At 39.4% G+C, this 14,144-nt stretch overlaps 1 protein-coding gene across 3 annotated transcripts in view; it reads left to right on the top strand.

Moving 5' to 3' along the window:
• Positions 1 to 14,144, top strand: part of musk (muscle, skeletal, receptor tyrosine kinase) — a 102,235-nt gene that overhangs the window by 41,092 nt on the left and 46,999 nt on the right. For 2 of the 3 annotated variants that reach the window (XR_015500253.1, NM_001004503.2), the window contains 5 exon segments: positions 138 to 264; positions 1,270 to 1,418; positions 2,383 to 2,510; positions 2,619 to 2,760; positions 4,880 to 5,004. Coding sequence is in view for 2 of the 3 variants with exons in the window: in NM_001004503.2 (NP_001004503.1) it covers positions 138 to 264; positions 1,270 to 1,418; positions 2,383 to 2,510; positions 2,619 to 2,760; positions 4,880 to 5,004 (671 nt within the window). In the remaining variant the exon portion in view is untranslated. 3 annotated transcript variants of the gene reach the window in all.

Here is a 14,144-nt window from a genome sequence, read left to right as displayed (position 1 = left end):
AAAGATATATATATATATATATATATATATATATATATATATATATATATATATATATATATATATATATATATATATATATGTAGTTTGATATTCTGATATATTTATGAAATGATGTCTTCTGTTTTCTATTTCAGCACCTAGAATCACAACATTGCTTGAGACTGTAGACTCCTCTCTGGATCATAATGCTACTTTCATCTGTGAGGTTGATTCATACCCTCAAGCTGATATAATATGGACAAGAAATAATTATCCAATAAGGTTAGAACTTTCATCCTGAATTTAATGCTTATTCTTAATTACTATTATGTTTTTATCAGGTTTAGAGGTTAAAGTTTTAAAATAAGTATAAGTGTCTGTTTAGATTGTCAGTCAAAATTTGACTTCATTAAGCAACCATGAATGAATAAGTAATTAATACTGTAAATGGGAAGTTCAGATGCAAAAACTTATAAGTGCTGCCTGAAATGTTCTCTTTTTGCATTTTTCTTAGCCTCTTTTGTTTATGCTTTGTTATTTCACATTAAAGGTAATGAAAACAACATAATTTGCCAAACAAATTTAATTATTGAACCACTTACTTACCCTTCAGAGACTTACAAAGAAATAATGGGTACAAGCAACCAAAAATTATTCATGGTAACACTTCTCATTTGTGTCTTAAATTAAACATTTGCAAAGAATCAGAGCAAAGGTTGCCCATTGCCCACAAACAATTCCCACATTTGGAAGGGTCCTTTGAAGCTCCTTGTTTTAAGCACTTTGGTCTGCAATGAACCATCAGCATTCACAACAAAGTGTTTTCATAACGAACTGCCATTTAGATATGAATTTACTCCATTGACAACACAGTTATGACTTTTAATCCTACAAGAATAACATTTCTGGAAATCCAATCAAATTCTGCATGACTTTTTTTGATCATATCACTTTCTCATGCTACGTAAAACATACAAATTAGGTGTTTTTTGTATATCATATAATTATTATTGCTGAAACAAGGTTATGTGAAAGTTAAAATATACAGTTCTGTGAATTGTTCAGAAAGCACAGTAAGTCAATATGACATCAGACAATGCACCTCAACATTATTGCTATGTTGTATTTTGGGTAGAAATGAAAATAAGTTTGGCGTCAGAACCCAACGTCAGACCAACATCGATGTCGTTGATGTTAGATGCAAGTGCAGTTATCTTACAATTACACACTAATGACACATGATCAATGTTCTGAGAAGTATGTCCATTATACGCTTTTTGTTTGCAGGTATTACGATTCCAGGTACGTTATTCAAGAAAATGGCCAAATGCTGATCATTCCCAATGTAAAGGATTCAGACAGTGGAGAATACTGCTGCATTGCTAACAATGGAGTTGGAGAAGCCAAGAGCTGTGGAGCTCTACAGCTGAAGATGAGTATGTTCAATATTTACTCTCATAGCTTATTGATAGATATCACAGACTATAATTAGACCAAGCATTGAATACCTAATCTGATTTCATGTTCATGCAACTTGTCAAATAATTCTTTGTAGATCCTAACAATTATTTGATATTTAATTCACTCATCATATATTCAATTTAACTCAATTCACCTTTATTTGTATAGTGCTTTTATAATGTAGATTGTGTCAAAGCAGCTTCACATGGAAGATCATAGTAAATTGAAATAGTGTCAGTTTAGTTTTCAGAGTTTAAATTAAGTTCAGTTTAGCTCAGTTCAGTGTGGTTTAATAATCACTACTAAGAGTCCAAACACTGAAGTTTATAATAGGTTTAAACAAAGTTGTTTAAACAGTTGTTCAGTTCACATGGCAGTTGTTCAGTTCACATGGCATTTATTGCTATTTGCTTTTAATTTTTTTTCGAGTTTATTTTTAATGATCTTCAGGTTGACAATTGCGCCCCCTTTGTGGTGTACTTTAAAATAATTTTTGTCATTTTTGCGTCCATGGGTTGTGACGAAAGCTAAAGGTTACTTGATATGATTTACTTGTATCATATCAAGCTGGTTTAAGCTGAAAAATTTACTTGTATCATATCAAGCTGGTTTAAGCTGAAAAGACATTTAAAAACATAAACATAAACAACCCCCCCCCCCCCCCCCATAAGATTAATCTGTGATGTTTTGAATTATGATTTTGGAAAACATTCTGACATAACATCTTTCTAGGGTAGTTCAGTCACAAATCTGACTTATCTTGAAAAATTCATCCCATATTAATGGCAAAAATAGCATTTCTTTATCATAGTTTAAAAATTACTGAATTTGAATATTATTATTTAATATCCAAATGGTAATTTTGTCAATTGTATTTTTACATTGCTTTGAGTTTGGTATAGAGTTCAATGTTAATAATTATTGATTTTTTTTTCTTAGAGCCCCAAATCAAGAGACATCCTACTAACATGACATTGATTTTGGAGTCCAAAGCAGTGCTGCCATGTTTATCATTAGGTTATCCCAAACCTGAAATATCCTGGATAAAAGAAGATGATTTGATCAAGGTAAATAAAAAGACTTGTCTTGCCATTTAACATATCTTCCAAGTATTTATTAGTTGAGACAGTAATATTAATTACAGCTCAACGATACATGTGTGTTTTTACATATAGGCTAATAATCGTATAGCAATTTTGGAATCGGGTTCCCTAAAAATTACCAACATCAAGAAAGAAGATGCTGGACAATATCGATGTGTGGCCAGAAACAGTTTTGGAATTGCTTTCTCCAGGCCCGTTACTATTGAAGTACAAGGTATGTCATGACACACTTTAGCTTTACTCCTCAATAAAGGTATAGTACACCCTAAAAAAAATGAATAGGCTGTCTTTATCAGTGTATCCGATAATATGAAGAAATCTTGAATTCTGTAACTAATCTGGAAACACTTAATATAATGTGTAAATGCATGTACCGTAACTACAGTGACATAAATCAAAAAATCTGGTATTTATAGGTCATAAAGTGTTGGCGAAGTACTGTAACACATTAGCAGACCAGAAAAGAATAAAATAGATTTTTCTTTTCTAGAAAAAAAGGGAGTTTTGTTCAGATTCACAAACTTTGAAGTATTTCAAGGGCCAATAGGAACCCTGATTTTCCGATTTTTAAGTTTAAGCAAATGCAAATACAACATGACAAGTGTGACTTAGTATCAATGTCCAAATTCTGTTGAGACAAATGTATTTTTAGGTTTTTTGGTCAATGGTGTATTCCGTTTTTTTTTTTTTTTTTTTACTTAAAAAATCCATGTTGAATTCAATGTTTTATTTGCGCTTATTTGTAGTTCTTTATAAGGTTCACTTGGTAAACTTACCTGGAGTGACCTCTGCATTCAGTGAAGAATGGCGGTACATATCTCATGAGTGTTATTTTATACTAAGCATGTGTTTAATTTCTGCTTATCTGAAAACTACACTGTAAAAAAAATCAAAACTGTGAGGCAACTTGTTGCAGAGCTTTGAGTTGACTCAACTTTCAACCCAAGTTGTAAACTTGTCGAGTGACACAGAGTGAGAATCTTTATGCAGGTTTTATTTAGAACTGTAGTCATACAGGCAATGATGTAAAATATTAGCAAATGGATGCAAACAAGGAGATTCTGAGGTGTTGGCAGGCAACAGGCAGATGGTTGATATAGACGGCAGACAGGGTAAATGATAAAACAAAGCAAGGCTCAAAACAAGTAGAAACTAAATCAGGGAACACTGTAATGTTATAGGGTGTTAACCAAACAAAACTCAGCAAAAAGAGTATCAAATTGAGCCACATATATGTGTAGTGTAATCAGTATGATGAGCAGCTTCAGCTGTGTGAGTCTAATCAAAGGAGACTTGGAACAGGTGTGTGTGTGTGGTGCATGACAGGACTTGTAGTTTGTATGGAGACAGGATTGTAGTCCGTGTGAATGTGAATGTTCTCCAGCAATCTTTAAGGGTTAGATTGATGGCAATCATGACACAAATACTGCTCTAATTTTAACTGCTCTGATTTAAGTTGCGTCAACTCTAAAAAGCTCTGCAGCAAGTTGCCTTACAATTTTATGTTAAGTTAATTTTATTTATTTTTTACAGTGTACTTAATCAGTTATCTCATGAAAGTGCTTTTAGCATTTGAAGTTACTTGTTGAGAATAATTATTTCTTAAGGGAAAAGTGTTTTGCAAGTTATTAGTCGGGTGGCATTATTTTTTAAACGTACAGTTGAACTCAGAATTATTAGCTTCCTTCAAATTTTTTTCTTCTTTTTTAAATATTTTCCAAATATAACAGAGCAACAGAGCAAAGAAATTTTCACAGCATGTCTGATAATATTTTTTCTTCTGAAGAAAGGCTTATTTGTTTTATTTCGGCTAGAATAAAAGCAGTTTTTAATTTTTTAAACACCATTTTAGGGACAAATTATTAGCCCCTTTAAGCTATATTTTTTCTCGATAATCTACAGAACAAACCAGTTATACAATAACTTGCCAAATTACCCTAACCTGCCTAGTTAACCTAATTAACATAGTTAGGTCTTTAAATGTCACTTTAAACTGTATAGAAGTGTCTTGAAAAACATCTAGTCAAATATTATGTATTGTCATCATGGCAAAGATAAAAGAAATCAGTTATTAGAAATGAGTTATTAAAACTAATATGTTTAGAAATGTGCTGAAATTTTTTTTTGTCCATTAAACAGAAATTGGGGAAAAAATAAACAAGTGGTCTAATAATTCAGGGGGGCTAATAAATCTGACTTCAACTGTAGGTATTGTGCATTTAGGTTAGCTTTCGTTGGATGTAATTATTAATTCACTTAGATAGATGTGTTGTGCTTGACTGTATATATATTTGTTTCTATTTCTTCATATTTTGTCCCTGACTTTCCTAAAGCTCCTGCCAAGATACTGAAAGTTCCCAAGGAAAAGCGAGTTCAGATTGGATCAGAGGTCACATTAGAGTGCAACGCCACTGGCAACCCTATCCCTTCGATAACATGGCTTGAAAACGGCAATACGGTAATCCTCTACTTTATTACTTACTTCCAATCATTTCTCATTCTCTCTCATTCCCTTCTTTTCCTCTTGCTTGCTTTGGCCCTGCAGAGAAAATTAATCGTACTTTCTTCTCATCTTACTGGAACAGAGAGCAGAGCACAGGACATCCATGTTAAATGTCAGACGGCGAATCTCAAACTCTCTGCCAGTACAATAACGGGGGGCCTGCGTTCTGTAAATGCTTCACTCGGTGCCACTATTAACAGGATTCAAACTACAATCATTCCTCAGAGCGCTGATAGGGCCACGGCAATAAAGTTTAAGCCATATTGAGATCAAGAAAAGAATTCAAAACACCTCAGCGCTGTTATCATCATCAGGGATCGTTTTTTGGATGTGGATTTTGGTAGGCTGAAACAAAGGGAACTGAACACTGATTGGCAGTCTTGCATGAAGATATTGACTGAAAACAAGCGTGTAAGTCTTTAAATCCACCATCCAGATTTCTCAGGCTTCTGACAGGGGGTGTAAAGAGTTGATCTGAACAAGTTGAGCTGCCTTTGTTTTTATTTGGATAACGGCAATCATATTTTAATACAATCATTTTTGAGATATGCGTAGATAAATATTGGTTTGGCTATAACCAGCTGTGGTTGGAACTTTTATTTTCTGGCATGATAAGTAGAGAAACATCAGTGTGGGCAGCAAGTAGTGAAACTGAGAATAAATAACCTCTGTGAATAAAAGAAAGAAAGAAAGAAAGAAAGAAAGAAAGACGAAGAAATGCTTCTGAACTGTCTAAAATGGATTGTTATTAGCAATACATTTGATGATTTCAGTCTATGATCTTCAATGGATCACAAATTAATGTGTACTTTGACACTCAAACCATGCAGTTATAGTCAGCTGGCAGCTAGCTCTCGGCAGGGCTGCGCCTGGTTAGTACCTGGATGTGAGACCACATAGAAGTGCTAAATATCTGCCGGAAGTAGTGCTAGTGAGGCTAGCAGGTAATGCTCAACGCCCCAGTATAGTGAAGGAACCTCTATATTGCTCAGTGAGCACCGTCTTTTGGAAGAGACTTTAAAACTGAGGTCCCGACTGCCTGTGTTCATTAAAAAACCTTTTACGTTTCATTCGAAAAGAGTAGGGGTTTAACCCCTGCATCCTGGCTGAATTTGCCCACTGACCTCTGTCCATCATGGACTCATAACCATCCCCATATCATAATTGGCTTCATCACTCTGTCTCCTCTCCACCAATCAGTTGGTCTGGGGTTTGCGGTCTGGTGCAATATGGCTGCATTCACATCATTCAGGTGGGGAATGAGGAGATTCCCCCTAAAAATGTGTAAAGATCTTTGAGTGTTCATAAAAGCGCTGTATAAATGTAATTAATTTATTATTATTATTATTATTCTTGTTGTTGTTGTTGTTGTTGTTGTTGTTGTTGAGGCCTGGAAAAAAAAAAAAACGCGTATGTGTTTTATATGTTAGTGACAGGACACAATATACAATATTGCAACTTATTCAGATTTGGTAATTTGGTAATTCAGATTTATTTTTGAGATGTAAAAGATTTTTTATTTGACCAATCACAACACAGTTAACTCACAAAGTAAAGTTTATAGAGATCCTTGAACCAACCATTTCAGATAAATGATACTGCAGATAATTCATGTGTTTTATTTTTACCTTAGATTTATAAAACTATTATAATAAATTTATAACACAAAATTAGAAAAGTTTAAAGTATCATGATGTAGCACTTAAAATTTGATGAATCATCAGATATTGCTTGTTGCTCTATATTATTTTTTGTTACAGAATGTATTTGATAGCACTAGATTGGCATATACTGTGCTTCCAAGTATGTACAAATTCCACGGACAGAATTATCTAATTACTTACAATATATAACCAATGAGTTAACAACAATGTTTCTCAACAAGTATAGTCATAACATAGGCTACACCAATCCAGATGATAATGAATTTTCATTTAAAAATTATCCATATCCACACTACTGTTTTAAATTCTTACTGTCATTGTGCATGTGTGAGTGAGTGAGACTTTTACACACTTTTCATGATCTGAGAAAATCACAATAAACATAAGTGCATTTATGCACACATGCTATAAACTGCTGTTCCTGTCCGGGTGGGGAATTTTAATGCTATTAGTTGATTTTAAACCACAAATGGGGATTTCGTTTCAGAAAGCCAATCGTCTGAAAGAGTATATAATGGGCCAATGAATGCCAAATGAGTTGGCAGTGTAAACTTGCGCACCTGGAGCTTATTGCCAATTAGCTCCGCATATAAGCACAGGGAAAGCAAGGAAACGCCATCCTTTTCACTTGAGAAACTATTACAGCCTTCTGAGAGAGTCGATGAGGGTTCCTCCTGCTGTGATCCTGCGATTTCGAGCGAACGAGAGCATTCTCCAGGTCCAGAGTGTGTATAGCATCGGCAGACGGTCGAGCTGGGTTTCTCCCTTGCCTGGCGTTCTTTGGGTCCGGTCCTCCAGAGCTGTGCGTATAAAGTTGCAACTTCACAAAAAGAGAAACACAGTCGTGCAGCATGTCCTTTTCAGGATGGCGCTCCGACCGTGCATTTCTGGATGCGGTGGTTTCCTGTCCCCGGATGATGGGCACGAGCACTGCGTTGCATGTCTGGTGGTCCAACATGTTAATGTGGTGCTCGCGGGCAGTTCATGTCGTCATTGCGATGCCATGACTGTTGCGTAGTTATGATCGCGCCTAGCCTTTGCAAAAGGGCGAACCACCCCAGCTGTCCCCTGCAGTGAAGCGGGCACCCGGGCAGATCTGAGGGTTCCAGTGGGAGATAATCCGTCGCCTCTGGGCCCGCGGACCTCCCGCTCCTCCAAGCGCTCCATCCAAGCTTCGAGCGGAGGAAGCGATCCGTCTAAACAGATGGTAGCCCTTACGTTCAATGACACCGGGGACCAGACTGGTTGCTTTGGCCGTGGGTTGGAGATGGTTTATCCCCCAGCTCCGCGGCCAGACCGACTAGATGGATGCTACGTAGAGGACCAGAGGGCAAAACCTTCTAAGCCTCTCGTCCCATTCTTCCCGTAGATGCACAGTAGGCTCGCGCAGTCTTGGAGGGCACTTTTTTCTGCCCGTGCTGCGTGTCCCTCAGCCCTCACCACACTTGATGGTGTAGCAGCAAGGGGGTATGAGGCAATTCCTCAGGTCTAGCGCACGATTGTGGTCAATCTTTGTCCGTGTGGCACCTCTTCTTGGTGGTGTCCGCCTCGTCTCCCGTCCAAAGCCTGTAAGTTATGTGCCTCCCTCGGAGCTAGAGCTTACAAGGGTGCGGGCCATGCTGCTTCCGCCTTGCAAGCGATGGCCACCTACCAGCGCTACCAAGCGCAGGTGCTGGCCGAGCTGCCCGAGGGTCGGTCCAACCTAGGCTTGTGAGCTTCGCACCGCATCCGACTATGCGATGAGTAATGTCACCTATCGGCGAGACCGTAAGCCCGCTCTGCCCGCCGAACCATCGATATCTGCTGCTCCTCGCCGAAGGCGCCTGCCTATAAGAGCTGCCCCGCCCCCGCACACGCCTCCGGCGAAACGAGCGTGTAGAGCACCTCGAAAGCAGGCAGCTCCCCCTGCCCAGAGCGCCGCTAAGTTCGGTAAATGGACCGCGAAGCGTCCCTGGAACAGGTCATTTGGAGAAGAGGGAACTTGCTCTTACCCCGCTGGAGGGTGGGGCCCCATTTCCAACGGCACTTTTTACTGCCATGAAAACATCAATAAAAGAGTACTTTTCCACTTCCCCGGATATGACAGCCCGAAATCTGCCAGTCTGGGATGCTATGCTTCTAGCTCGCAGGTCCGGTGCATTTCGCCAGTGGCTCACGAGCGCTGGGAGGACGGTCTCCTTTCTCCCACCCCTCAAGTCTCCCCTCTGGAGTTTGGGTGCGGAGTGAGAACAAATCTCTCGCCTCCAGCTCTTCAGCGGGACCCTTGCGCTCCGCGGATCAGCACACCCACTCCGCGCTGCCCCACTGCTGGTACATCAGCGATTGTAGCGATGAGTCCATTAGCGAGAGCACAGCCTGCTTGGTTAGCGCGGCTAGCCCTTTGCGGTGGCTCATACAAACAATCAGACTCGGCTATACGATTCAGTTCGCGAAACGGCCCCCCAAGTTTATGGGTGTGTATTCACAAGGGTCAGCCCCCTGTCCGCCCTTGTCTTGTAAGAGGAGATTGATGTCCTCCTGGCGTAGGATGCAATTGAGCCGGTCCCTCCAGCCGAGATGGAGAGCGTGTTTTACAGCCCGCACTTCATCGTGCCCAAAAAGAGCGGTGGGTCACGGCCAATCCTAGATCTGCACGTTTTGAACCGCTGTCTGCACAAGCTGCCGTTATTAATGCTCTTGCAGAAGCGTATCCTCCGGTGCGTTCGTCCTCTGGATTAGTTTGCAGCAATAGACCTGAAGGACGCATATTTCCATGTCTCCATTCTTCCTCACCACCGTCAGTTTCTGCGGTTTGCGTTTAAAGGTCGAGCTTGGCAATACAAAGTCCTCCCCTTCGGGCTCTCTCTGTCTCGGCGGGTCCTCACCAAGCTCGTGGAGGGTGCCTTAGCGCCCTTTCGGCTTGCGGGCATCCGCATACTCAATTATCTCGACGACTGGTTGATTTTTTTTCTGTCATGCCGCTTGGATTACTCCATATGACACCACTCCAGCAATGGCTTCACGATGGCACGCACGCGCACACTAAGTCACTGTTACTGCGCTGTGTCGCCGCGCCCTCAGCCCTTGGATCGACCCCTCGTTCCTACAGGCCGGAGTGCCTCTAGGACAGGCGTCCAGTCATGTTGTTGTCACAGCAGATGCTTCCAACACGGGCTGGGGGGCTGTGTGCTGCGGGCAAGCAGCTGCGGGCCTGTGGAAAGGAACCCAGTTGCATTGGCATATCAATCGTCTGGAGCTGTTGGCAGTGTTCCTCGCTCTCCACTGTTTTTTTTTCGGTGCTGGAGCAGCATGTGCTGGTCAGGATGGACAGCAAGGTGGTGGTGGTGTATATCAACTGCATGGGGGTATTCGCTCTCGCCGCATGTCTCAGCTCGCCCGGCATCTGCTAATGTTCAGCTGATATTAGCGCGATTCGGGGAAGCCTAGATCGATGCTGTTGCTTCCCCTGAGATTCCCAACGTACTGTCGTATTTTCCTAGAATTATCTAGACGCTTGCGACTCCCAAAAAAAAAAAAATCTAAATCAGTAAAACTCCTTTGAAGTGGGATAAGTAAGGACCAGGGATCATGTTGGAAGACCGCGCCTCTCTTTGATGCAGGAGCGATCACGCTATGCCTGGATATCCTCTCATCGGAGGCGAAGTTAAGGTGCAGTCATTATGGCGTTTTCCAAACATTTCTCCATTCGTGGATTAAAATCAACTGATATCATTGAAGTTCCCCACCCGAAGGGGAATGCTCTGGTTACTAAAGTAACCCTCATTCCCCGAGGGGAATGGAAATGCTATATAGCATCGCCATAATGACTGTTCCTTAGCTGTAAGTGTCAGTCTCTTCAGCTTAAAAGGATGGTGTTTCCTTGCTTTCCCTTATATGCGGAGCTAATTGGCAATAAGCTCCAGGTGCGCAAGCTTACACTGCCAACTCATTTGGCATTCATTGGCCCGTTATATACTCTCTTAGATGATTGGCTTTCTGAAACAAAATCCCCATTCGTGGATTAAAATCCACTGATAGCATTTCCGTTCCCCGAGGGTTACGTTAGTAAAAAGAGCGTTTTACTCCATAGAACTCTATATAAAAGTCAGAAACGATTTTGCACAAGCTTATCTACAGGATTAAAGGTGACAACCAGTGATTAACAGTAAAATGACAAATTTGACCTCTTCCCACAGCGGAATAAACCACCAACTTACCCAGCACATGTTTTATGCAGCGGATGCCGTTCCAGTTGCAACCCATATCTGGGAAACATCCATACACACTCATTCACACTCATACACTACGTACAATTTAGCCAGCCCAATTGACCTATACCACATGTCTTTGGACTTGTGGGGAAAACCGGAGCACATGGAGGAAACCCACGCGAACGCAGAGAGAACATGCAAACTCTACACAGAAATGCCAACTGACCCAGCCGAGGCTTGAACCAGCAACCTTCTTGCTGTGAGGTGACAGCACTACCTACAGTGCCACTGCGTCACCCCCATTATTATTAGGGGTTCAAGCGCAAATCGCTGAAACCCTATTGTTTTTGTTCATTTTTGCTCTTATTATTGTTTTTTCTGCCAAAGTTATTGCTCAGACCAAACCATAAGGCCTAGAGAGCTGAAACTTGGTCAGATGGTAGTATTCCGGTACACTACATGCTCAACAAAAATCAGCCAAATCAAACTATAGGTGGCGCTATGGCATTAAAAACCAACATTTTAGACATTTTTGGCCACCATTTGTACACCGTTTGTTGTAGAATCAAAAAACTTAGATATTTATAATCCTTGGGTGAGCCCGAACAAAAGTGGAGTCACTCAGATTTTCCGTACGTTGAAAAGTTTTCAGCTACATCGTGATTTGTCTGAAACCTACTACAAATCTGAACCAAAACAGCTCTGAAATGGTCTCTGGACACTGAATAGTAATAAGTATCAAAAAAAAAAAGTTTTAACTTTTGAACTTAATGAAACACCATCACCAAATTTGCTGCAAACATGTGTAGTGTCAATTTGAGGTCACAGTGCAAAATGCACTGACTTTGGCCACATGTTGGCACTATCAGGTTTAAAAACCATAAATTGACCCTAACCTTACAACCATTAATCCAATCAGCTTGAAATTTGGCCTTGACCAAATTGTCTTTGACCAAGTTGTTATGACATACTATAAGTACATTGGCATATCTCAAATAACATGGCTGCCATTATTCAATTAATATTGAGCAGCCATTAAACTGGTTTAACGATAAGTAATCGTAACGAAACTCGGTTATTTTTTTTTTAAATATATATAAAAATATGAAAAATCTACTTTGTGAACTAGTCCCTGTTTTTTTTTTTTTTTTTTGCATAATCACAATGAAACCAGCGTTGTTAGAATCTCTGGACTAAGCAGATCAATAATTATCCAAAAAAGTTGAACTTTCCACTTTGGATAGCTCTAACAAGTTCATTTACAAAAGGTGCGTGTCCACATGAACCTACATGCCTGTAAACCCATAAGGAAAACTCAGAACATGTGGCATGTTAATGTTAACAAACATGCAAAATTTTGTGGAGATCGGGCAATAGGTGGCGCTATAATGTCTATAGAACCTCAATAATGTTTCAATTACCATTTTAGCCACTAGATGGATCAACTTGAGGTTTGGAATGCAGTGTATTTGCTCAAAAAAGATTGACACACTATAAAAAATGACAACCAATGGCCAATTAAATTTGAGCACTCAATAAACACAGTTAACAATGGCCTATCAGAATGAAACTCAGTGAGGCATGATGGACTATGTTAGCTCAATCTATAAACTCTAATACTCTAATCATATATTTCATTGTCTAATGAACTACTTATAGGCTTCCTAACTGCTAATTAACCTTACACTGTTAACATGCTTGAACCCCGTTAATTACTGCTTGCAGCTTTATGTATTATTTTTATTATTATAATTATAATAATAAATATCATTATTATCATTATTATTATTATTATTATTATTATTATTATTATTATTATTATTATCATTATTATTCAGTATATGTCTGTTCATCAAGCACCTAAAACCCAGACTCTCCACATTCACTCTGCTTCAAATTGTGTGTACAGAATCCATTGGGGAAACAGCACGTCTGACAGTCACGCACCCCTACATAAACAGACTATTTTAAGGATTGCATAGGGAGGGCAAGGGCGCCTGAAATTGAAAAAGAAGGAAATAACACTGTTTTTATTTGTATTTCAAAATGTTTTCATGTCTAAATAAATGAAAGCACAGAACAGATTCATATTTAAGAGCAAGGGGCATCCCCTGGGTGTTTAGTGGTATGGGTTGCACATAGGGAGGATCGTCTCTTTAATGTTTATTTCCACCCTTAACTAAAAGAATAGTAATACGGTAAAATACCTTTACAGGATCACATTGGTATAAAATTGTAAAATACGGGAGAATCTCGAGAAAAAAAGGATGATTGACAAGTATCCTCTGAGGGTTTCAACAGAATTTTGGCATGTACTAAATAAAATAAACACTTCAGTAGACAAATTATAATATATACACATTTTTTATTATTTATAATTTCCACATGTGCTGTATTCAGTTAGAAAAAAAACACACCAACTAACAAACCTAAAACAACCTTTAAAGTTGTTTTCTCAATAGCTTTTTTGAGAAAGTCAGTGGGCCCTATTGTACACCAAGCGCAAGAAGGCGCAAGACGTGTTTGCCCCGCTTTCTGCCTTGTTGTTTAAATAGCAAATCCATTTGCGCCACTTTGTGGATTCATGGGTGTTCCAGTCTAGAAAAGAGATGCGTTAAGGTGCATTGTTGTTGTGTTGCTATTTTAAGAAACCTAAATGGACTGTGCAATAGACCAGCTGAAAGCAGGTCTAAAGTCCAGCGCAGAGTGCGATTGTTGTGCGCCTTAAAGGCATTCACATTGCTTAATACACACAGAATATCTTTACACAGCATGAAAAAAATAATAATAATAAAATACAAAAAAATAACACTTTCTACATTAATTTAAAAACCACTGCCTCCATGCCTTCATCTTTTTCAGTTTATTTGCAACAACTTGCTTTTGTATAATATTATTATTATTAGTATTTTTTTATTATATGCATATTTACTTATTCATTCATTTTAAGCTTAGTCCCGTTAATTATCAGGGGTCACCACAGCAAAATGAATCGCCAATGTATTCAGCGTATGTTTTATGCAGAGGATGCCTTACCAGCTGCAACCGATCACTGGAAAACACCCATGCACTCTCATTCACACACATACGCTACAGACAATTTAGTTCATTCAATTCACCTGTACCGCATATCTTTGCACTGGGGGGAAACCGGAGCACCTGGAGGAAACCCACACAAACACAGGCAGAACATGCAAACACCACACAGAAATGCCAACTGAACTAGCCGAGGCTCGAACCA

The sequence above is a fragment of the Danio rerio genome, chromosome 10, assembly GCF_052040795.2.
Source record: "Danio rerio strain M-AB ecotype USA chromosome 10, GRCz13ab, whole genome shotgun sequence".
Classification (NCBI taxonomy): Eukaryota; Metazoa; Chordata; class Actinopteri; order Cypriniformes; family Danionidae; genus Danio; species Danio rerio.
Note: the sequence above shows the minus strand (reverse complement) of the source record. Positions and strands in the feature narration are given on the sequence as shown.